Below are 26,428 nucleotides of genomic sequence, written 5' to 3' on the forward strand. Positions count from 1 at the left end.
TATTAAATTCAGAATTCTGCTGCTGATATGCAGATCCAGATTCCCGACTGTTCCTGCCTTCCTTAACAAACTTCTAATTCCCTACACTCCGTTGTCTGAGTTCAGTTGACAATAACCTCCTAGCTTTGCCACCCCCCTCCAGCTGTCTTGCACTCGTGACTCCGCCTTCAGCTACCTAGGTCCCAAATTTTGGAAAGACATGACATACCAGAAACCGGACATCTCTCTCAAACTTCAAGCAGGCCATAAAACCTCATCTCTTCTCTACCACCTTCCCTAGCACCCTATACTATTCTCTCCCCACCCTTTTCTAGCTATTTTGTACTCTGTAAACCACTTTCATGCCTGTGTTCAGGCCCTAGTGGTATATCAAGTGTGTGGAAATAAATAAAATAATGGAATAAAATCTTTCAGTTTAAATAACCCTATAATAAACAAAGGCATGGATAAGCAGCACAAAATCTGTTTTACTCTTTTGGGATCTTTGCGACATGGATTGGCCTCTGCTGGAAATGGGATACTGGGCTTGATGGACCTTTGGTCTGTCCCAGTATGGCAACGCTTTTGTTCTTATGTTCAGAGCCTTAATGTTTCATTTGCCTGAAATCCGTTGCTGTGCTGATGTTTATAGTTCATATGATTTTGCTCATTTTGAAAATCATTTCATTTAAAATTTTCTTTGTTTTTTTTTTTTTTTTACTTTAGACGATTAAATACTTTGAACAAATGTGCAGCTATGAAAGTGGAAATAAGTCGTCACAGGAAGCGGGTAGGTTAATAGATATAGTAGTTAATTTGTGCAATAATTTTCTATTCTAGAACAGTGTGACTATTGTGATATTTGTCTTCATTTTTTCTTTGTAGATCTATAACTTCATCAGATGGTTATTCAGTAGTAGGTTTTCTTATGTGACATTTCTTATGATTTTGAAGATTATACTAGTTGGGGAAGAGCTACCTATTGTATTCCCCTTCGTGATTCAATTGTTTAATAATATAGAGCGGCATTTTAGAAAGGACATCGAAATTGGAATTTAGACATCCAGTTTGGGGTGACTGAAGTTCCACTAGTATTTTAAGACAGGATCTGCTGACTTAGAGCCTGTTGTAAAATGCATGGTGAAATGGACGATCTTGTACCGGTAACATGCAACATGAATGTCTAATTTAGAAAAATAGATGTTTAAAATATCAGTGAGGCAACACAGGAACATAAATGTGTCTGTGGTAGTATACGAATCCTGTTATGAAATGGCAGCATAGACATATATGTTCTAGAACATAAACGGTTATGTCACTCATTTTAGAAACATAGATGTCTGTTTTGACGAAGCTGTTGGAGCCCAGTTTCTCTTTCGGGGGGCACCAACTGCTGAGGGATGAAGGAGGTGACCTTTCCTAATCTTTCTAGCACAATGCTGATCAATTGGAGCACTTTTCTGAAACCTGGAGGTCCAGAGTAGCCAGCCTAACTCCCGACATTCACCTTTTTCCAGAAGGGGAATGTACATCTATTTTTGGGCCCACCCTAGCCATGCCCAATATATGCTCCCTTGCAGTTTTAGATGCCGACATGCTAGCTTTGTAGAATTGGAACTTATAAATCTATTGTGATAGATGTCTAAGTGCCAGTTTGTGGACATCCAAAATGTGAATGGTGCATATAAAATAAGCACCATAGTATCATAGATACTAAGAGAGGTCCATGCCATCATGTAGTAACTTAATTTTAGAAGTGACACAACTGTTGCATATTCTATTACGGGGTCTTTTCAATTAAAAAGAAATTGCATTGGTTACGTTAAAAAAAGCCCTTTGGAGATAGGGAGTCACAACTATTGCTTAACAGCTATGTTTATTGGAGCTCATGTGTATTGGCTTCTGGAGGCAGCTGAGGATTGTTACTGCATTTGTTGGGCTACTAGATCAAAGAAGAGTAAATATATGGGACCTTCTCAGCCCTGGATAATTATAAATGAAGGTTTTTGATGCTGTAATCCTAGTAGAGGCTGATTCCGATTGAGTTTGAGGCTCCAAAAAAATCAGAGGCAATTGCAAGGACAAGAAAGTGATTATAATCTTATATTCAATACATTTTTTCATTATTTCTTATTTCATATTGTCTTTATTTTCTTAACTTTTTCAAACCTTGGAACTCATTGTTGCTTCTTCTTCTTCTTCAAGAGTGATGAATCTGAAGAGGATGAACCTTGTGCCATAAGCAATAAGTGGGCTTATCAGAGACGTAGCAAAAGATGGTCCCGTCTAGAGAGCTCGGAAGGTTTCATTGTGGAAGAAGCCTTGTGCTTATCTGTCCCATCTAGCCCAAGACTTGGTGTCACTGATGGAGAGGATGTGACATTCTCCAACCATGGAGAAAAACATGATGATGTGCTGTCACTTCACAGCTCGAGCAGTGGTGACAGTGACAGTATCAACTCTACCAAGACGTTTGAAGACCTTGAGACCAGTAGGAGCTTCTTCAGTAGTTCCTCAAACAAATTGGCCTTGCCAGACTGTGTTGCCATCTGTTCTTCTTCTAATGAGATCTTAAACAGCGCTGAGGAGAAACTGTTCAATAAGCCACCAAATAAAAAGGGTAAAAGCCTGTTGAGGAAAATGGAGAAACTGCGTTTAAGGAATTCCAGTGGGAAGAGGAATTTCCATCCAAAGGCCAAACCCATTATTAGTGGGCCTACTGTCCTGGAAGGGTTCAGTGAAGCCATGTTGAAAAATCTAAATTGTGTTGATATTTCTGACCTTTCTGATGCTCAGAGTAAGTCGAACTTTGCCCATTCCCCTCAAACCTGCAGTAGTAGTAGTCCATCTGAAAATAGCAGCACTGTGAGCACACCCAGTCCTGTTATTCGAGTAAGAAGCCACATTAAAAGAGGCGGCATGTATGCGGAAGACTTTGACCCTACCAAACTGTCCATATGGAACAATGTATATGAGCAAAATGAAAAGAACTTGCATGAGAATATGTTTCAAATACCACAGGGCCATAAGCCTGGGACCTTCCCCAAAGCACTCACAAACAGTATATTGTCTCCAATAGATGACACTTCTGTAAACTGGAGAACGGGGAGTTTTCATGGGTGTAGAAGAAATGAAATGTGTAATTCTAAGAACCCTGAAGTTCCTGCCAGCCCACTTTCATTTATAGATAACCGTTTGAGCATATATGACAATGTGCCAGGCATCACTGGGCATCTTAACAAGATGGAGTCTTCAGGAGATGGTGATGGTGATGATGTCTTCACTGAGCTGGACAATGTGATGGAGCATGTTAATGGCCTTCGGAAGCTGGTCCATCAGTGGACTGAAAAGTTCTCTGATGATGGTGACTCGGACTTTGCTAATGATTCCATCTCACCATGCCCATCATCCCCAAAAGAGATCCACCTTGAGATAGAAAAGCATTTAGAAGTAAAATTAAATGGTGCTTCAGGTGACGAGCTAGACAGCAGTTGTAAGCATGGCAATAAAATAGATTCTTCAGTACTGCCGTATATAACCATTTCAGAAATTGAGTCACCTTTGGCACATTCCAGAAGGTCAGTTCTGTTCCTTCTTTTTGTTTTCTATCATTTGCTCTTTTAGTATTTTTTTAATGAAATAAATATTGTATCTTTACAATACTGAGTGCTCGTGCTATGGAATTAAGTCGGAGTAGTACGGACTCAGTTGTGTTATGTATTTGACATCAAATCATTATTCATTCATAAAACATAGTAGAAAATAATCTTTGGGTGTAAGTCTAATTTTAATTACCATTTGAGGTTGTGTTACAAATAGGTAGCGGCTGGTACAATTTTGCCAGTTGCTGGGTAAGGGGGGAGATTCAATAAATGGCGCCTAAAATTATGCATTGGGATGATCCTTGCTGAGCAACTATTCCATAAAGGGCGCTCTGCATGGAACGGCTTTTATAGAATACTAGCTTAGCGTGCAGTTCATGCCTAACTTTGGTTGCGAGCATTTACGCCTGCCAGAGGCTGGTGTAAATTCTGGCGCTCAACCGATTGTAGTTAGGTGCTCAAATGTAGGTATTCTATAACATCGCATTTTATTTTGGGGAACGCTTTTTACCTCCCATGGCCATTCCCCCTTTGGAGTTGTGCGCTATGAAATTTAGGCACAAGTTTTATAGAATACGGTACAGAGTAGATCCACGTATGACTCCTGATTACTGCCAATTAATTGCTTGTTAATGCCAATAATTACAGTTTACAGTTCTATGATTTGTGGTTATATCAAGAAATAGAATAAACATCTGGGTGGTTAACAATAAGAACGGTTTAAAAAAGGGTAGAGACCATAACAGTAACACAGACAAGAGGGAAAATTGTTGAAGGGAAGATTATTGCCTAATTAGCTAATTAGTTTGCATGCGGATCTGCGATCTGCGATCCATTCCTAAATAATAGTATTGCAGACCAATCACAGCTTCAGCATAGGACAAGAGGTAAAAGCGTTTGTTGTATAGGTTTAATAGGCCACTGAGCACCCAAACAGAAATTTGATGTTGGTGTTTAAACTTTGGTAGTGTGCAGGCCTCACTCTTGCAACCCTGCAGTGGAAAAGCCGCCAGCCCATTTGCCTCTTTCTTGCCATGGGGTGACTCGAAGTGAGAGCATGTTTCCCTTTCTACACACAGCATCTCATGTTGGTCTAATGAGCAGAGTCCAAATTTGGAAAGCCTCTCCCTCCAGATTGACAACCAACTTGCTGCCCAACTAAATCGAATTCAGAAGATGGCATTGCTGAAGCTCACCGCTTTGATGGATAAATACTCACCTTCTAGCAAGCAGGGCTGGAACTGGTAAGCTACCTAAATATCTATCTATATCTGTTACTGGTAAGCTACCTAAATATTTATCTATATCTGTTACTATTTGAAAGGGTTTGCCTGTCTTTATTCTCCAATCCTCTTCACCATGTGGAAGGGAATCTTCTAAAGGCATTTTTGTGCACGTATATGTGCATAAAATTACCCCATGCAGTGAAAAGAATGTGCATACACTTCTGTGATTTGTGTGTAGTTGTGTTCAGGGGTGGATTTTGAGCAGAGTGTCAGCAGTTACGATTTAAATGCATATTTTATACATGAACATTTACAGCTGCTCCTGAGTAGGGGGTAAGTGTCTGGGGCTTCATTTTACCTGCAATTTCTTCTGCTTTGCTGGAGCAGTTTTATAAAGACAAATAGATGCCCTGTAGAATAATTCTAGAGGGAATTGGCAGAAATTTCAGCTAGATTGAAACCATTGAGATTTCACTCCTCCTCGTCAGTCTTTCTTTTGTCTAGTTCCCACTACCTGGAAATGGATGATTATATGTCCCACACTAAAGAAATCTTTGTTGTGCCCTCTCACCACATCCAGTTTTCATCCACTCGCATTTTTTTTAAATTACTAGAAAGAATGATTGTATTCCAACTAGCTCCCTTCACTTCACGAAATCAGGATTTTCAAAGTAAAACCACATGCAGACTTTCACTGTGAAAATGATCCCAGAAAGATAGTCCACAGGTACTTTCCACCTGCTAAAGTTGTTTGGATTATTTTCCTAATTAAAAATACACATTTCCGTTTGAAAACTCCCCAGTGCAAAATACTTTCCCCTGCAGCAGGTAAAGCATATGCAGAATGGCAGTACACTTTTACCCACATCTCTGGTGGGCAGTTTTTGTGCCTACCTATTCCTGCAGGTAAAACACTCTAGCTGATATTCAAAAGGGTTTAATCAGGCAGGAGAGACTCCTGCCTTGTTAAATCCTGCTGAGCGACCCAAGTACACAGTACTCAGTGGTGCTTAATCAGTCAGAGTCGCTGAATATTGCCGCTAACCGGCCATCTGCTAACCATAAGTGCATAAGTATTGCCATACTGGGACAGACCAAAGGTCCATCAAGCCCAGCATCCTGTTTCTAACAGTGGCCAGTCCAGGTCACAAATACCTGGCAAGATCCCAAAAAGTACAAATCATTTTATGTTGCTTATCCCAGAAATAAGCAGTGGAGTTTCCCCAAGTCCATTCTAATAATGGTCTATGGACTTTTTTTTAAAACTCCGTTAAGCTAACCGCCTTTACCACATTATCTGGCAACGAATTCCAGAGTTTAATTACATGTTGAGTTAGGTTATGGGGGGTGCCTAGGCAGAGAACCTACTTAGCCGGTTAGCGTCACTTTTCAGTCCACTAACTGGCTAATTAATCATATAAAGTTAGACCAGCAAAAATTCTGTGCTAAAGTTAACCAGGCACTGGTCTGAATATCAGCCGGGGGAGAGTTAACTTCCGGCTGATCACTCATACCCTGAATGCTGAGAGCTGCGCATGCCCTGGCTTTGAGTATGTGGGGTCAGTTCTGCCCAGGGCTTACTGCACGAGCTGAATAAGAGGCCATGGGAATGGCTTTGAAAATGGCATGTCCTATTATTAACTGGTTGCAAATAGCACGCCCTATTATTTGGCTGAAAATGTCCATCAACAATGATAGGCTGAGACAGCCTGCCCTTCTAGCTTAACCAGTACATCTCCCAGCCCACATTAACCGCTACCTGCCCTAGTGTATTGGTAGGAGATGCAGCACTGCTACTGGGGTGAGTAGGGCTGGTGCTTCCTGCTTGCCCCCCCCCCCCCCCCCCCAGGAAGATAGCACATAACAGCACACTGCATGCAGACTGAATGTGCAGACACCTGAATGAAACAAATAACAGCTGCCTGTTATATAGGTGAAAATATTAGAATGGCTGATATATGTGTTTTTTGTTTTTAGGACTATTCCCAAGTTTATCAGAAAAGTAAAGGCCCCAGACTATAAGGATAAAAATGTGTTTGGTGTTCCGTTTGTCCTAAATGTCCAGCGAACAGGTCATCCAGTTCCAAAGAGTATACTCCAGGCCATGGAATACTTAAGAGTTCACTTTCTGGACCAGGTATAGTAAGATGAAAATTGTCCTTTTTATGTGGTCATTTGTGCTAAATGTGGTGTCTGATAAAGGGACTGTATTAAAGGCCTTTAACTTTGCTGCTTGGAACACAGAGCAGGCTTGTGCTAAATTAAGGCAGAACAACAAAAGTGGTTTGTATTAAGATGTACTACTTTGACTTTATACCCTGTTTACTAAAGTACACTAAGCAATTAGCATATGAATTAGCGCACGCTCTAGATACATGCTGTGTTATGGGGCAGGAATGGGACAGGGTAAGAGTAGAGAATGGGTGTGGCCTGCACATGGAATTTTACCATAGTAACATAGTAAGTAATGGCAGAAAAAGACCTGTACGGTCCATTCAGTCTGCCCAACAAGATAAACTCATGTGCTACTTTATATGTATACCTGACCTTGATTTGTATCTGCCATTTTCAGGGCACAGACCGTAGAAATCTGCCCAGTACTAGCCCCGCCTCCCAATCACTGGTGCTGTCACCCAATCTCTGCTAAGCTTGTGAGGATCCATTTCTTCTGAACAGGATTCGTTTGTTTATCCCACGCTTTTTTGAATTCCGTTACCGTTTTCATCTCCACCACCTTCCTTGGGAGGGCATTCCAAGTATCCACCACTCTCTCCTTGAAAAAATACTTCCTGACATTTTTCTTGAGTCTGCCCCCCTTCAACCTCATTTCATGTCCTCTAGTTCTACTGCCTTCCCATCTCCAGAAAAGGTTTGTTTGCGGATTAATACCTTTCAAATATTTGAACGTCTGTATCATATCACCCCTGTTTCTCCTTTTTGCTCCAGGGTATACATGTTCAGGTCAGCAAGTCTGTCCTCATACGTCTTGTAACGCAAATCCTATACCATTTTTGTAGCTTTTCTTTGCACTGCTTCAATTCTTTTTACATCCTTAGCAAGATACGGCCTCTAAAACTGAACACAATACTCCAGGTGGGGCCTCACCAATGACTTGTACAGGGGCATCAACACCTCCTTTCTTCTGCTGGTCACACCTCTCTCTGTAAAGTCTATACCGTGTGTTGTTTCACCGTATGTTATCTCTCATGACTTAATAGCATGAGTTCACAATTCCTCCCTAAGCAGAGGCATTAAGTTCACCCATGATCAGTAAGCAGATACCAAACTGCTGCATGAAGGCAGAAAAAACCCAACCTTCCCCCCCCCCCCGATCCCTCTCTTTCACTGGGCATATCCCTGGTGTGTGTGTAGGGGGGAGGGGCTGGGGCAAATTCCAGATATTGTTGGCCCGGGTGAAAAATCGCAACTTTGGATAGGATTTGCAAGTATGCACGTAGAATATAAAATATGCTAATTTACACGCATATGTGAATAATATAGGCACAGACATTTGCACCTACTGGAGAGTAGACATTGGTGTCCATTTCTGCAATGTAGACATTTTTTAATTTATTTATTTTGAAAACTTTATATTCCACACAGTCCAGTGTTCTAAGTGGATAGCAAAATAAAAATACACAATTTAATATCAATAAAGCATAAAATTACTCAATACATGACAAGACAAAATAGCCTTTATTTGGCCTGAACCTTCAAAATCAACCTGCATGCCCTAGCACTGAATATTAAGCAGGGGCGTATCTGCGTGGGGCCTCAGGGGCCTGGGCCCCCGCAGATTTCGCCCTGGACCCCCCTACCGCTGCCAACCCTCCCCCTCCGTTGCTCGCCTACCTTCGCTGGCGGGGGACCCCAACCCCCGCCAGCCGAGGTCCGCGTCCTCCTGCCCCTGCCGGCTGCCTTTAAAGAATTCTGTCAGCTTCATTCTGTTTCTGAGTCTGACGTCCTGCACGTACAACATGCAGCGACGTCAGACTCAAAAGAAATTTTCGTTGGCGCCAGCTTCGGTGGAAAAATGAAAGTTCCTTGGCTTGGCTGGCGGGGGTTGGGGTCCCCCGCCAGCTGACGGAATTCTTTAAAGGCAGCCGGCAGGGGCAGGAGGACGCGGACCTCGGCTGGCGGGGGTTGGGGTCCCCCGCCAGCGAAGGTAGGCGAGCAACAGAGGGGGAGGGTTGGCAATGGCAGCGGCTGGGGGGAGGGGGATCGGCAATGGTGGCGGCGGGGGGGGGGGGGCTATAATGTGCCCCCTCACTCTGGCCCTGGCCCCCCCTACCGCCGCAGTTCAGATACGCCCCTGATATTAAGTATGTCATTAAATCCTTTGGAATAAATGTCTTCAATAGTTTTCAAATTCTTTTATTGTAAACCACCTCGATTTGTCTACAAAGTAGGTGGTATATCAAATTAATAAACGATAAATGAAACTTCAAAAGTAGCCTAGGAGGAGTAGCCTAATGGTTAGTGCAGTGGGCTGAGAACATGGTGAACTGGGTTTGATTCCCACTGCTGCTCCTTGTTGTAACCAGCAAAAAAAAAAAATTCTTTTAACATACCTGGCTCCTGCCTTAGGGAAAGTGTCCAGAGAGGTCGAGTGGTGGTCCTGGCGATCTCGGTGCAGAAGTCATGTTATTAACACAATGCATGGTGTTCTGGGCTGTCTCGGGGCAGAGACAGGCAAGAATCCGAAAGGATGGGCTTCACTTTAATCAAGATGGGACCAGGCTGCTGGCGTTGGCATTTAAAAAGGAGATAGAGCAGCTTTTAAACTATAGACGGGGGGAAGGCCGACAGTCATTCAAAAGCGCATGGTTCGGAATAAGGTATCTTTTAAAGAAATCACCAAAACAGGGAAGATAGGGTAACCTAATAGTGAGATTGCAAAAGAGACCATAGTAGACCAGGTGTCCTTTACCCTGTAGTGTCCAATGTACCCGTTATAAGCCGTATGGGAACAGATTGATGGGAACATTGGACACTAAAGGGTTAAATAAAAATAAAAATCAGACAAAAGATTGCAAATTAGTACTGTCAAGTACTGAGCATGATGTAAATAGGAACAACAAACATAGTTTGAAATGTCTATATGCAAATGCCAGAAGCCTAAGAAATAAGATGAGAGAGTTAGAATATATTGCACTAAATGAAACATTAGATATAATAGGCATCTCTGAGACCTGGTGGAAGGAGGATAACCAGTGGGACACTGTCATACCGGGGTACAAATTATATCGTATTGATAAGGTGGATCAAATTGGTGAAGGGGTAGCATTATATGTTAAGGAGGGCCTTGAATCAAATACATTGAAAATTCTGCAGGAAAGAAAACACTTCTTGAAATCACTATGGATTGAAATTCCACATGTAAAGGGGAAAATGATAGTGATAGGCGTGTACTACCGTCCACATGGCCAGGTTGAACAGATGTAGAAATGTTAAAGGAAATTAGGGAGGCTAACAAACTGGGCAATGCAATAATAGGTGATTTCAATTACCCCGACATGGACTGGGTAAATGTAACATCATGGCATGCTAGGGAGGAAAATTCCTTGACGAAATCAAGGACTGCTTTATGGAGCAGCTGGTACAGGAACCAACAAGAGAAGGAAAAATTCTAGACCTAGTCTTTAGTGGAGCGCATGATCTGGTGCAGGAGATAATGGTGATGGGCCGGTTGATAACAGTGATTATAATATGATCAGATTTGATATTAGCTTTGGAGTAAGTATACACAGGAAATCCAATACGTTAGCGTTTAACTTTCAAAAAGGAGAATATGATAAAATGAGAAGAATGGTGAAAAAAAACCTTAGAGGAGCAGCGGCGAGGGTCACAAATTTACATTAGGCATGGATGCTGTTCAAAAATACCATCCTGGAAGCCCAGTCCAAATATATTCCGTGTATTAAAAAGGAGGGAGGAAGACCAAACGACAGTCGGCATGGATAAAAAGTGAGGTGAAGGAAGCTATTAGAACTAAAAGAAAATCCTTCAGAAAATGGAAGAAGGAACCGACTGAAAATAATAAGAAACAGCATAATAGGGAAGGGACAAACTATGAAGGGAATGAGAAAATAGAAATGAGACAGGAAAGGCGTTTAAAAGGGATGTATGGGAAGCTGGGTATGAGGTAGAGAAGAAGAAATGGCCTAGATGGGTTGAGTTACAGGGAACGAGTTGGGCTGGTATGAAACTGAGTCAGAGGTAGATGAGGGCTTGGGAGGGGGGGGGCGAGTACAGAAAATTGGAAATGGAGAACTACAGAGTGAGTGAAAAACAAAGGGAGCATAGGCATGGAAGGGGGGGGGGGGGTGAGAGAGACGGGGAGAATGGGATGTCAGGAAGAGAGAAAAAAAATAGAAAGGTGACACCGAAAACAGAATTTAGAAAAGGAGAAGAGAGACTGGAACCAACCCAGTCAGAAAAATAAAATGACAAGACAACTGTTTTTGTCATATCAAGTCAAATGCAAAGCACTGATAAGGAAGGCAAAGAGGGACTTTGAAAAAAAGATTGTGTTGGAGGCAAAAACACATAGTAAAAATGTTTTTAGGTATATTAAAAGCAAGAAGCCGGCAAAAGAATCGGTTCGACCACTAGATGACTGAGGGGTAAAAGGGGCAATCAGGGAAGACAAAGCCGTAGTGGAGAGATTAAATTAATTCTTTGCTTCGGTCTGCACCGATGAAGATTTGGGAGAGATACTGGTGCCAGAAATGGTATTCAAAGCTGACGAGTTGAAGAAACTGAATGAAATCTCTATAAACCTGGAGGATGTAATGGCACAATTTAACAAATTGAAGAGTAACAAATCTGCTGGACCGGATGATATTCATCCCAGAGTACTGATAGAATTGAAAAACGAACTTGCGGAAATATTGTTAGTATTATGTAATTTATCTTTAAAGTCGAGCGTAGTACTGGAAGATTGGAGGGTAGCCAATGTAGCACCAATATTTAAAAAAGGTTCCAGAGGAGATCCAAGAAATTATAGACCGGTGAGCCTGACGTTGGTATCGGGCAAAATGGCAGAGACTGTTATAAAGAACAAAATTACAGAGCATATTCAAAAGCATGGATTAATGAGACAAAGCCAACATGGATTTAGTGAAGGGAAATCTTGCGTCACCAATCTATTACATTTCTTTGAAGGGGTGAACAAACATGTGGATAAAGGTGAGCCAGTTGGTGTTGTGTATCTGGATTTTCAAAAGGCATTTAACAAAGTACCTCATGAAAGACTCCAGAAGAAATTGGAGAGTCATGGGATAGGAGGTAATGTCCTATTGTGGATTAAAAATTGGTTAAAAGCTAGAAAACAGAGAGTAGGATTAAATGTCCACTATTCTCAATGGAGAAGGGTAGATAATGGGGTTCCCCAGGGGTCTTTACTGGGACTGCAGCTTTTTAACATATTTTATAAATGATCTAGAGATGGGAGTAACTAGTGAGGTAATTAAATTTGCTGACGACACAAAGTTATTCAAAGTTGTTAAATCGCAAGAGGATTGTGAAAAATTACAGGAGGATCTTCACAAGACTGGGAGACTGAACGTCTAAATGGCAGATTATATTTAATGTGAGCAAGTGCACAGTGATGCAGGTGGGAAAGAGGAACCCGAATTATAGCTACATAATGCAAGGTTTCACGTTAGGAGTCACTGACCAAGAAAGGGATCTAGGTGTCATCGTTGATACATTGAAACCCTCCGCTCAGTGTGCTGCGGCGGCTAAGAAAGCAAATAGAATGTTAGGTATTATTAGGAAAGGAATGGAAAACAAAAATAAGGACGTTATAATGCCATTGTATCGCTCCTTGAATATTGTGTTCAATTCTGGTCGCCACATCTCAAAAAAGATATAGTGGAATTAGAAGAGGTACAGAGAAGGGTGACGAAAATGATAAAGGGTATGGGACGACTACCCTATGAGGAAAGGCTGAATTGGTTAGGGCTCTTCAGCTTGCAGAAAAGACGGCTGAGGGAAGATATGATAGAGGTCTATAAAATAATGAGTGGAGTGGAACAGATAGATGTGAAACGTTTGTTTATTTGTTCCAAAAATACTAGGACTAGGGGGCATGCAATGAAGCTGCAAAGTACACTCAACATGTAATTAAACTGGAATTCGTTGCCAGAGAATGTGGTAAAGGCAGCTAGCTTAGCAGGGTTTAAAAAAAGTTTGGACGGCTTCCTAATGGAAAAGTCCATAGACCGTTATTAATATTAAAATGACTTGGGAGGGAAATCCATTGCTTATTTCTGGGATAAGCAGCATAAAATGTATTGAACTTTTTTGGGATCTAGCCATGTATTTGTGACCTGGATTGGCCACTGTTGGAAACAGGACTCTGGGTTTGATGGACCTTTGGTCTGTCCCAGTGTGGCAATACTTATGTACTCCTTTTTCAGTAGTAGCTTAAGGTGAGTTACATTCAGGTACACTGGGTATTTCTCTGTCGCTGGAGGCTCACAATCTAATTTTCTGCCTGAGTCAATGTAGGGTTAAATGACTTGTCCAAGCTCAGAAGGAGTAGTAGTGGGATTTGAACTACCTCTGGATGTTCAGACCAGTGCTCCAACCACTAGGCCAGGCCTCCAATTTGTATATGTCCTGGAAAGTAGATGCTGTTAGTTTTGCACAGAACATTTTGTTTGATATTTTTATCACCTCTTTGCCTTCATATCTATATTTTTAACAGGTTGGCCTGTTCAGAAAATCTGGTGTTAAATCAAGGATCCAGGCTCTGCGGGAAATGAATGAGCTGGACGCAAACTGCGTGAGCTATGAAGGGCAGTCTGCATTTGATGTGGCAGACATGTTGAAGCAGTATTTCCGTGACCTCCCGGAACCTATCTTCACGAGCAAGCTGTGTGAATCATTTCTGCACATCTACCAGTGTAAGTGAGGGGAACGAAAGATACTGGCCGTGGGGGGGGGGGGGGGGGGGGGGAGAGGAAGGGGAAGGTAGTGAGAGGAATGAGAGATTATGGCTTGAGGGGAGTGAGGGAAGGGAGAGATGATGGTCCAAGGGGGGAATAGACTGGGGAAGGGGAGGTGGTGTCAACCTAGGGAGCATAGGAAGGGGAAAAGGAGATGCTGAACATCGGGGGGGGGGGGGGGCGGTTAGGACCTTTATCTGCTCCTGGAGGAGGGGTGGCATGGTTGAAGATTCACCTAGGGTATCTGATACCTTTGGGCTGGCCTTGTTAATATAATGCTGGTTGTGGGATCATACTGGGCTGTTCAGGATTCTGAAAGAATTGTTACAGAAGGAAGGCCTAAGATCCCCTGCGGTGTGTGGCATGTAACAGGCAGCAGGTTGGATGAGCCTTACAGTCCTCAGTTGCTGTGTTCTTTCTGTGGTTTGGCTTTCTCTTGACTTGGTCAACGACAGAGAGAACCATCACAGATAGGAACCCCCCCCCCCCCCCCCAAAGAGTAGCCATAGATCTAAGACCTTCATTATGGATAATCAAAATATTTCCTAACTTTAAAATCATAAAATACCCAACTTGGCCAAGTTTCAGCGATTGCCTGTATCAGGGGCAACAGCTGACAGAAACATCAGAGAACAATTGCCTAGAATAAGAGATTTTAGTGTCACAGTGGTGACTAGGGGGCTCAGCCACACTAAATGCTGACTGATTGGTCATCCTCCACCACACCTAAGCACATAGGATGCTAAGAGAGGGAGATCCCTGTATTTATTTGATAATAATCTCATGACCATTTCCTCTTCTAGTTTGTTTTAAGATCTTCTTTTCTCTATTTTCTTTGTAAGCATAAAATTTCCTTATTCTAAAACCATGCAAAAAATAAAAGGCATAGACACTTCTGAGTATTGTAACGATGGCCTCTGTTAAACACTTCCTTCCCTGATTTCACATTTTATTAGGTCATGCCAGAATTGTTTTTCGTGGCTGCATAGAGTTGGAAGGGTCTGCATAGCAGTATTAGTTTGGGACTATTGTAGCAAACATAAGAGAGAAATTTCCAAACATTCCCACAGCAGTATCTCGTAAAACGTGAGATATGAATCAGAATGAGAGAGGCTGATCTTACAAATTTTTGTTTGCTTGAATTACCATTTCATTTCTTTTATTTTTGCACTCTGGATTTAGTCCTCAGTTCCCCCCCCCCCCCCCCCCCCCCCCCCCCTCCGCCATTTCTTTTCATTAGATTACTTCATGTTTGTGATGATTCTGAAACTTAAAGGTCAGATTCACAGAGTTTGCCTTTATTCCATTATAAACTTGTATAGTGGCCAAAGAACCTTTCACCCAGAGTATGATAGGAGGGCATTAAAAGGGAAACAGACACAGGCTTTGTTGACATTATCTGAATCCTATCTGGTATGTGACTTTTTGTTTTTAATGGCTCTTAAGCAGTTTTCACACTTCCACAGTATTGCAGTCAGGATCCATCTTCTCAGGGGCCATAGGTCTGCTGCAGATCCTATTGAAAAGGATTATGCTCGGAGGCTGAGGTCGATTTTCATAGGCCAAAGTTAAAAATCGCTAAAACAGTCCAGGAACAAGCCTGGTTTTCACTTCTTTCCTTCCTTGATTTAATAACAGGAGGTTTAATATGCATTATTTACCTAGCTGTTAAAGGGAGAGGGCCCACATGATCTATCTGTAGCCTCTCAAATGGGCCCCGTCGTGGCACTCTCATCAGCTGTCTCATTTTCTTTTTAGGTTGTCTCCCAAATGAAGCACAAATCACAAAGGAGGCCACATGATCCTGTATGTCATGTTTCATTTCTGGCCACCAGACCAACATATTCAGAGTTGCCAACATCTCTTCAGTTTTAGGGTGCCCCATGGGACCTGCTCCATGAACCCACTGCATCCAATCTTTCCCTTGAGCTCTGGGGATAGCTATAACCAATCCTTCCTCCTTCTTCCCACACAGCATGTCTTTCTGTATAGTGAGTGTGAGATACATATAGAAAGTCTTTTGTATTTGCATATATAGGATCACAGCACTTAGTACAGGTAAATATTCCAATGCTGTATCTGTATGTGGGCTTAGAGGGGAATCAATGAGAGAAAGGTAAGGATGAGGTTGTGCAGAGAAAGAAAGAAAAAAGAGCCTAAGAAAGCAGAGCCATGTGGTCTGGGAGAGAAAGCTTTGGGGTAGAGCTGGGGAAGAAAGGGGGCCAGAGCCGGGGCTCTGGTGGCTGGAGATGTGTGTGTGCAGAGAGAAAGACAGAGGGCCAGATGCACTAAACTTAACGAGCCATTAATGAGCCATTAACAAGCAAGTAGTAAACCCTGGCATGCACTAAAGGCTTCTCCCAGCCATTTTCCGATCAGGGTAGCAGCTAATGAAAATGGAATGCAGATGAGCAAATTAGTATTATAATGTGTAGAAACCATATTGTAATGAGATGCACTACCAGTTTCCGATTCCCTTACCGTGGAAATCCCTAACGGGAGGTCTGCACCTCTCGTTGGAGCAGCTGTGAGGGAATTGGAAAGAAAAAAAAAACATCCAAGTGCTCGTCAGGGACGTCTAACACGAGCTGGACGTCTTCCTGCAGCTTTTGTGATGGGCGTCCTTCTTGGACGTGTTTTTCTTATATGCAATTAGTAAGGACTTCTCCGAAGAAAAAAAAAAAGGACGTCCCTGTTTTTCTTACCTGCCTAAACTGACCACATGCACAGTTCTCTCAACAGTTCCCGCCAAGATTGTTTTCAGCTTGCGCCCCAACCCACAAGATCGGAACGTGTGAGGACGTCCAGATCAAAACTTTTTGGATGTCCCTCACTCCAGGTCTCTTTCAGCCAATCCCAGCGCGTTTAGCTGTTAGCAGTATCAGCTAAACGCGCTGTGATTGGCTGAGAGAGACCTGGAGGGAGGGACGTCCAAAAAGTTTTGATTTGGACGTCCTCGCACGTTCCGATCCTGTGGGGGGGACGCAAGCTGAAAACACTGCAGGTAGGAAAAACACGTCCAAGAAGTACACCCATCACAAAAGCTGCAGGAAGATGTCCAGCTCGTGTTAGACGTCCCTGACGAGCACTTGGATGTTTTTTTTTCTTCACAGAAGTCCTTCCTAATTGCCTGATGTAAGCCTGACTTTAACATGCAAAGCAGTAAACAATGGAAATGTTACACAAGCGAAGAGCAGTAGCACTTAAATTAACTGGGGCTCTTTTCAGCACTGTTTCTCTTCTGAGGTTCAGGCTGCTGACAAGTTTCCTGCTCATCAGGGACGTTCTTTTTTTTTTTGTTGTTGTTGTTTTTTGAGTGAAGGACGTCCATAAAGGACGTCCTTGGCATGCGCAGAGCAGCTGGCATAACGCTTGGCTGCTCTGCTCATGCTCCACCGGCTGACTGTTTACCGATGGAATAGAGAATGCCAGTGAGCTACAACGAGCAGCTCATTTGCATTCCTTTTCCTTGATGCATGCCCGTTCCTTACCGATTTGCTTAGGGAATCGGTAAGGGAAGGGCTTTAACGATTTTTTAGTGCATCTTCCCCAGAGAGAGAAGTGAGAGCAGAGCCCTGTGCTCTGCTTTATATATATCAAATAACTTCTTTTCTTCCCAGCCTTTGATTTCAGCTCTTTCCTTTACAAACTCCAGTTTCCTTTCCTGAAGTCAGGAAGGTGACCATTTTCACAGATTTTCCTCTTTGAAGTCCCTAGTTCTGGAGCCTATTTGTCTGGCTTTGGTTGTTTTCAAGCCCTGCTCCCAGGTAGGACAAAAGGCATGGTAATCAGGAGTAATTAAGAAAACACAGGGCTAGCAGGCAGCTGAGCACCATTTTGTCCATTTGCCATCCTTAGTAGTTCCTGAGGGAGGGGGGAGTTCTCAGAAGTCAGAAGCTGGTTTCATCAATCCTGACATGCAGCCATCCTGACACTGACGATGGTCTCTTGGCCATTTGGCTGAACCTGAGAAGTTAGGGAAATTATGTTAGGGGATGGGGAGATGGTGTGTCTTAATTTTAAATGAATTTCAAAATGTTTTTAGAATAAATAAAGTTAGGAAAAGGTGCAAAACTTACATAAGCTCACTATCGCCCAGCACTTACTGTTAGGCCCAAATCTACTGGTGTTGGTCGGCGTTTCCAAAAAACGCTGACACTGTGGGCTGAATATCAACCCTTAAGAAATCAAAGGGGAAAATGGGGTTCAATTTCCTGAAACCAATTTTAAAAAAAAAACCCCAAACAAACCCTCCCCCCACTGAAAATCAAGAAAAGATAATTATGAAATAGAAGCATTGACACCACAAACTAAAACCAGTACAAGATGTACAAAAAATAGTGGACAAAAAGCTCTGCAAAAGAAAGCCGGCTGTTCCAAAACACAATACAGTCTGGCTATATTTCTATCACTGGTGAAACCCTTCCACCCCCACTCCACTACTACCATTTCACTTCCTAAAATTTATCAAAACTTCAAAAACATAAAAGTTTATAGTTATCAGTACAAAATATAAAACATCAAAGGGGGCCAATATTCAGACCTCAGGAGGCAGCCCAGCTAACTCCTGCGGTCGATGGTGAGCCCAGATATTCAATGCTGGGCCATTTCTGGTAACCGGCATTGAGTATTCAGTTTCTTTGGCTGCTATAAACTTAGCTGGCTAAGACCATAGCAGGCCAATTTGGCTGCAACACTTAGCTAGTGTTTGAATATTCGCATCTAGCTGCTTATTGCGCGATATAGCCGGTTAGCCGCTATGCACTGAGCACGAATATTTAGTGGGAGATAGCTAGCTATCCCTCACAGAATATTCACGGATAGCCGGTTAAGTGCTATTTAACTGCCCAGGAATGACTCCTGGCCAGTTAAATAGTGCTGAATATCAGTGACTAAAGAATTCTTATATATTTTTTAATATCCAAGCCAGAGTGGCACTAATTCAGTTATTACAACAAGTCTTTATTACCAAACAATTTGAAAATCACTTATCTGTGTAGCAGAATAATCAGCTTGTCCAATAGATCTTCAAAATGTCCTGCTCCTGGGATTAAGAACCAGTTGGTCCATGGTCAAACTGGAAGATTAAACTTCCTAAATGAAGATGAATAAGTTTGTAATATAAGAATGACTACTCTAGAGAGACGTGCTCCAAATCCTTTTGTGAGTTGGTGGAATTTTAGCTGGTGTAATTGACATGTAGCCCTTGTGGTGATGTTCACTAGTATGGGGGGACAGTTCAGCTTTGTTCAGAAGATACAATGGAAAGATGTTTTTCTGCTCCAGTGCTTATCTGAAATTCAGAATGAACCTGTGTTTGGAAGGTGGTAGTTCTCCCTTTTGCAAGTTCTGTTCAGACTTACCTATTTGTCTCTTTCTTTTGTACTGTCCTCATTGTTGGTACCAGTTAGAATTAATAATGCCTTTTCTAATTCTCTTGATTACAGACTTGCCCAAAGACCAGCAGTTTAATGCTGCCCAGGCCGCCATTCTCCTGCTCCCTGATGAGAACCGTGAAGCTCTGAAGAGTCTTCTCTTCTTCTTGCGAGATGTGGTAGCCTGTGTACATGAGAACCAAATGACCCCCACCAATGTAGCCGTGTGTCTTGCACCATCATTGTTTCACCTCAATACCCTGCGAAGAGACAGCTCCGCTTCATCTAGGTATGGATTTTTTTTTTTTTTTTTGCCATGTTTCTTCATGTCATTATCTGAAAGGATAGCTTTGCCCATCTGTGCAATTCTGGAGATTTGTAGGTCCAAATCATGAGGGAGTCTGCCCTAGGGATTTTTCAAACTGTGTCCTTGTGACCCAGAGTATGTCTCTTTCAGAAAATGCCCACAGTGACTTTTTATATGCTGTATCGGGTAAACTTTACATATCTTAATCTGACATATTAAACAAAAACACAGATGTGGAAAAAATGTTTATAAAATGACCCCTTCCATAGCCTGTCTTTAAAACTCTGCAGGCCTGTCCAAATTCTGGGAAAGTTTATCTGCATACATTGTACGAGTTCTGAAACACACTTTTCCTTTTGAAAACTGATCAGGGAAAGATCCACAGAGATTCGTGACTACTTTTTCCTTTAAAAATAAAATTATTAATGCTGCACATACGTTAGAAAATGGAAACGTGCCTGTGTTTGTTTATTTATTTATTGGTGCTTATATGCCACATAATCCAAATGTTAATTATTCAGTTCTATGTGGCTTACAATAATTAAGACTAGAAATGCATACAATATATTTTTACAATTATGAAGAAAATATAAACAGTGAGATTCTGAAAAGAACAAACAAATAAAGCTATCATAACATTTGCTGTTTAGTTCATTGTCTAACAATGCAAAAATTTGTTAAAAATGAATGCCTTGAGAAATTTGTGAAATATTATATAGTTGGTAATCTGTTTTATCTCACTAGGGATGATGTTCTCGCATTTTGAACTTGTATGTGAGAGATCTCTGTTTAATATGGATTTATATCTGATGTTTTTATAGCTAGGAAAATGTAGTATGAGGTGGACTTACCTACCTTCAATACGTCTACTAGATCAAGAAACTATCAGTTTTGTCATGTAATCTGGACTCATGCCATAGATAATTTTGTAGATGAATGTACATGCTTTAAAGATGATTCTTGCTTTGATTGGTACCAATGTAATTTAGATAATAGTGGGGATGCCCTATCGAATTTTGAAGTTTTGCATATGAGTCTAGCAGCAATATTTAGGGTAGTTTGAAGTTTTTTGATGAGGGATTCCTTATTTCCTAAATAGACTGAGTTGCAGTAATCCAATTGTGAAATGACTAATGTTTGTACAAAGGAGTGAAAAGTAGAAAACGGGAAGAAAGATCTGATTCTTTTCAGCTTCTGTAAAGTTTTAAAGGTTTTGGTTACTACAGAATTAACTTGATCTTCACATGGTAGGAATTGGTCAATGATGATCCCAAGAATTTTCAAATTATGTTCCAATTGATAATTCGTCTAATTGATGGCAAAACTGATCTGATTGTAGAAGTTGTTAGGACTAAAAATTATGACAAATTTAGTTTTCTCCCTTAAATGGAAGGATGTTGCCCAGTTCTCCATGAGATCTAAGATTGAATGTTGGAGAAGATATCCAGAATTTGAGTTTCAAAGGGAAGATAGTCAAGCCATTGGAGTATATAAAAGACTGCAAACCTTTAGCCTCTAGGAGGAGACCCAAGGGTTCCACCATGATGTTAAAGAGAATGGTAGATATTGGAGATCCCTGTGGAACTCCACAATCTGGGGACCAGGTTGGAGAGGTGGATCCTCCCATTTTGACTTCTTATGTTCTGGATTTGAGGAACCCCATGAACCACTTATGAACATCTTCGCAGATGCCAATTACAGTGGTGGAAATAAGTATTTGATCCCTTGCTGATTTTGTAAGTTTGCCCACTGACAAAGACATGAGCAGCCCATAATTGAAGGGTAGGTTATTGGTAACAGTGAGAGATAGCACATCACAAATTAAATCCGGAAAATCACATTGTGGAAAGTATATGAATTTATTTGCATTCTGCAGAGGGAAATAAGTATTTGATCCCCCACCAACCAGTAAGAGATCTGGCCCCTACAGACCAGGTAGATGCTCCAAATCAACTCGTTACCTGCATGACAGACAGCTGTCGGCAATGGTCACCTGTATGAAGACACCTGTCCACAGACTCAGTGAATCAGTCAGACTCTAACCTCTACAAAATGGCCAAGAGCAAGGAGCTGTCTAAGGATGTCAGGGACAAGATCATACACCTGCACAAGGCTGGAATGGGCTACAAAACCATCAGTAAGACGCTGGGCGAGAAGGAGACAACTGTTGGTGCCATAGTAAGAAAATGGAAGAAGTACAAAATGACTGTCAATCGACAAAGATCTGGGGCTCCACGCAAAATCTCACCTCGTGGGGTATCCTTGATCATGAGGAAGGTTAGAAATCAGCCTACAACTACAAGGGGGGAGCTTGTCAATGATCTCAAGGCAGCTGGGACCACTGTCACCACGAAAACCATTGGTAACACATTACGACATAACGGATTGCAATCCTGCAGTGCCCGCAAGGTCCCCCTGCTCCGGAAGGCACATGTGACGGCCCGTCTGAAGTTTGCCAGTGAACACCTGGATGATGCCGAGAGTGATTGGGAGAAGGTGCTGTGGTCAGATGAGACAAAAATTGAGCTCTTTGGCATGAACTCAACTCGCCGTGTTTGGAGGAAGAGAAATGCTGCCTATGACCCAAAGAACACCGTCCCCACTGTCAAGCATGGAGGTGGAAATGTTATGTTTTGGGGGTGTTTCTCTGCTAAGGGCACACGACTACTTCACCGCATCAATGGGAGAATGGATGGGGCCATGTACCGTACAATTCTGAGTGACAACCTCCTTCCCTCCGCCAGGGCCTTAAAAATGGGTCGTGGCTGGGTCTTCCAGCACGACAATGACCCAAAACATACAGCCAAGGCAACAAAGGAGTGGCTCAGGAAGAAGCACATTAGGGTCATGGAGTGGCCTAGCCAGTCACCAGACCTTAATCCCATTGAAAACTTATGGAGGGAGCTGAAGCTGCGAGTTGCCAAGCGACAGCCCAGAACTCTTAATGATTTAGAGATGATCTGCAAAGAGGAGTGGACCAAAATTCCTCCTGACATGTGTGCAAACCTCATCATCAACTACAGAAGACGTCTGACCGCTGTGCTTGCCAACAAGGGTTTTGCCACCAAGTATTAGGTCTTGTTTGCCAGAGGGATTAAATACTTATTTCCCTCTGCAGAATGCAAATAAATTCATATACTTTCCACAATGTGATTTTCCGGATTTAATTTGTGATGTGCTATCTCTCACTGTTACCAATAACCTACCCTTCAATTATGGGCTGCTCATGTCTTTGTCAGTGGGCAAACTTACAAAATCAGCAAGGGATCAAATACTTATTTCCACCACTGTATATCAAGAATTGTAGTTAGTATGTTGTGATCTACCATGTCGAATGTACTGGTCATGTCGAATTGTAGTAAGATCATCTTCCTACCCATGCTTAACATTCACCTGAATTTAGATACTAATATAATAAGAACTGTTTTGGTACTTTGTTGCCTTCCCAAAACTAGCAAGGCTGTTACTCAAACATATGGCCAACTCTCTGCTTGTGGCCTTATTTCTGGGGAGTTGTAGGCACTGGCTTCCACCCAGCTCCTCTGTGGCTTACAGTATAGCTAGGTTTATCACCTCTTCTGTTTCTGCTCTTGAAGGAACGAAGGGTGATGAGTTATGCAAAACTAACTTGCAGCCCTTTCTCTATATGTTATGCATAGGCAAACCAGGCATGTGCTAAGGGCCCAAAGTTTCAGCTGGGGAGGGGGTGGGGGATGGGATGGCAGCTAGCAAAATATGCTTGAGTTTGGCCCTTCCTGGACCCTGTGCAGGAAACAGATGAAGATGTTATTTGCGGCTGCAGCATTGGCCCATTCACGACAAAAGGTGGCATCAGCTGCCCCTGCATTGGAGTTCCCCTAGAGTTATTAGGCCAGTGACATCATTAGTTGTTGCCATGCATTGGCACACCTCGGTGCCTTCAGTCACTTTTTGACCCACTAGAGTGTTCAATCCCGAAAGCAAAATCATAGCACCAAGAGGTAGAGGAATCCATGAGCAGCCAAATGATCGCCATCACGGTTATTATGTAAGCCACATTGAGCCTGCAAATAGGTGGGAAAATGTGGGATACAAATGCAATAAATAAAAAATAAGCGCTGGGATTTTGAGAGGTTGAGGAGGAGCTTTCTGGAATCTGAGAGGGAATGGAGGAGAGGACTTGTGGATTTGAGTGGATGGGGAGAGTGGTTGCTGGGATTGGAGGAGAGACCTTGCTGGGGTTTGGGAGATATGAGGAGGGAGAGTGCTGACTAGGGTTTGAAGCATCAACACAGTTGTATCTAGGACTTAATTGGATGTGTGGGTGTTTAAAAATGTATATTATCATAAGGGGTCCAGCACACTGCTTTGTCTAAGGGCCATCAAATTTTAATCCTGCCCAGCTCATGTATTCTTGAATACATTGAGCTGAATTTTCAGCCGGCATGGTCACTGGATTAAGTTAAGCACTGCTATCCATACATATTGGCTGGTGACCATCCTGATACTATCGTTTAATTTAGGCCTGCTGTTGAAATAATGGACAAAGTTATCTATTAGGGGGTCAAGGGTCATGGATTTGATGTACTTCCTTTCTGTGGTACAACCAAAGTGGTTTACATTTATTATATGCGGTATTTTCTGCCTCACTTATGGGCAAACCAGAAAAAAAACGTGAGCTTGGGTGGATTCATGATGGGCGTCTCTAAGAGGGGAATTCACAAACAATTATCAGTAAGAGAACAAAGGATTTTGGGTGGGGGTATAAGGGATAAGGAGAGAGGAAAGATAGGAAGGAATACCTGAGTAGTGAATCTTAAGGACAAGAATGTTGTCGTGAACACGATGGGCAATTGGTAACCAGTGTTGTTGGATAAGAAGCGGAGTTTGCCCCAGGCCCAGCTTTGTCTCTCGGCAGCCCTGCCCCCTGTTGGCTGAGTTTCGCTCCAAAACAGAGAATTTCTAGGGCCACTTCCACCCTTAAGCTGGCCCACATTTATTTATTTTTTAAAATCATTTATTTATAATTTTTCATTTTACAAGGGTACCACATTTATATGGTTAGTATTGGATCATGTAGTGATCTAAATGGCCTGCTATTTAAAAAATACTGTTTATGGAATAAGTGAAGTATGCATTGGCCATATAATTTGCATTGAATATTGGCTTGAGTAGGATCAGAAAAGGGCTGAATTACCTTGTCTGTAAAAAAAAAAAAAAAAAATTGGTGCCCCTTTTCTGCACTTCGCATGTTTGTGCAAGGCTGGTGTTAGACTTTCAGGGGTCCAGGCAGGGGGCCCAAAAGCTGACCCTCAGCCTATGCCTCCATTAGCTTGAGGCAGGTTTGAGGTCCCCTGTGGTATGGTGGCCGAAGACAATTGCCACTCCCCTAATGCTGGCCCTGCATTTGTGCTTCCAGTACCAGTAGTGTCGCTCACTTCTGCTTGAAATGCTTCTGACTGAGAGCGTGAGAGTTAAAATGATTTAAATGGCCGGCAGTGGTGAGATTATATTCAGGGAGTTCATTCAGTGATCTCCTGGACTGTTCCAGTGCGATTAATAGCTTTTCAGTTGCAGGACACTAACCAGGATTAAGCAATCGGGACATTTGGCAGGAATCTTTATATGGAAAATCTCACTTTTCTGCAGGCTGGATTTATTTTAGCTTTTGCTTTAGAACAATCAGGAACAGAGCTGAAAGGAGTGTGTTTATTCTTTTAGTTTGAACTTTGGATTCAGCTAAATAGCAGCTTAATCTTTTACTTATCGCTCTGACTTCAAAGGGATGTAATCTAAGAGATTTTACATTCAGAGGAATAGCCTCAAGGGTGCCTTGGGCTGCTGCCTCTCTTTCAAGTAGGAATGTACCAAATTAATGTTGTGGGAAAAAAGATGCTAATGAAGCTGTATAAAGCTAATAGGTGTAAGGGAAGTGCCACCAGTAGGACATTCACCAAGAATAAATCATTTTAAATTGTGCCTAAAGACTGCCTGGGAGAATCCATGGTAAGGCAAGGCAGGAAGTACAATGACAGCTGCTGTGATAGATGGTGCCTTCCAGAGAAGACCTTCAAGGCTCATGTATTTGCAAAGTTGTGAAAACTGCCCTGTATCAGTTTTATGACTCAGTTTCTGCTAATTGTATTAAGCCAGTAATTGTTTTTTCCTCATATAGGACCTGTGTGCATTTATCCACTGTCACTAGAGCAGAAAGCCAACGTGCATATTTACACCTGCTCCAAAATTGGAGTAAATGCATGCATGTGCTCTGAGAGTACATGTATATTTTATAAGATATGTGCGTATATCGCAACTCCACCTCTTTGTTCATATTATGTGGCTGTGAGTATCCATGGACAAATTACCTATAGGTAGGTGTGTGTTTTCCTCTTGTAAAGCAGGCTTTCCATGCAGAGAAAGCTTTGTGAAATTACCCTTATAATTTTTACATAAGAATAGCCATACTGGGTCAGACCATCTAGCCCAGTATCCTGCTTCCAACAGTGTCCAATCCAGGTCACAAGTACCTTGGCAGAAACCCAGTTAGCAGCAACATTCCTTGCTACCAATCCCAGGGCAATCAGTGGCTTCCCTATAGCAAACTATGGACTTTTCCTCCAGGAACTTGTCCAAACTTTTTTAAAATCCCAAATATGCTAACCATGCTAACAACGAATTCCAGAGCTTAGCTATTCTTTGAGTGAAAAAATATTTCCTCTTGTTTTTTTTTTTTTTTTAAGTGTTACCATGTAATTTCATTGAGTGTACCTTGGTCTTTGTACTTTTTTTTGAAAAAGTGAAAATCGATTCACTTTTACTTGTTCTACAGGATTTTGTAGATTTATTATTTATAATCTGCCTTTGTCCAGGGCAGAGAACAATAAAACATACATAATATACACATAAATAAAATGACAAAACATAATCGACTATATTCAGCAGCCAACTAACAGAGGTTATTAGTCCAAAAGCAACTAAGCAAATCAAAAAAGTGTCCTCATTC

The 26,428-nt window shown here is 42.0% G+C and overlaps 1 protein-coding gene across 1 annotated transcript in view; it reads left to right on the plus strand.

Moving 5' to 3' along the window:
- The window catches only part of LOC115475654 (rho GTPase-activating protein 7-like), an 88,141-nt gene that overhangs the window by 39,950 nt on the left and 21,763 nt on the right, over window positions 1-26,428 (plus strand). The window contains exons 4-9 of the mRNA XM_030211558.1: window positions 706-769; window positions 2,185-3,557; window positions 4,661-4,825; window positions 6,785-6,944; window positions 13,524-13,722; window positions 19,212-19,428. Of these exons, the coding sequence (XP_030067418.1) occupies window positions 706-769; window positions 2,185-3,557; window positions 4,661-4,825; window positions 6,785-6,944; window positions 13,524-13,722; window positions 19,212-19,428 (2,178 nt within the window). The remainder of the gene's footprint in view (window positions 1-705; window positions 770-2,184; window positions 3,558-4,660; window positions 4,826-6,784; window positions 6,945-13,523; window positions 13,723-19,211; window positions 19,429-26,428) is intronic.

The sequence above is a fragment of the Microcaecilia unicolor genome, chromosome 8, assembly GCF_901765095.1.
Source record: "Microcaecilia unicolor chromosome 8, aMicUni1.1, whole genome shotgun sequence".
NCBI classification, from domain to species: domain Eukaryota; kingdom Metazoa; phylum Chordata; class Amphibia; order Gymnophiona; family Siphonopidae; genus Microcaecilia; species Microcaecilia unicolor.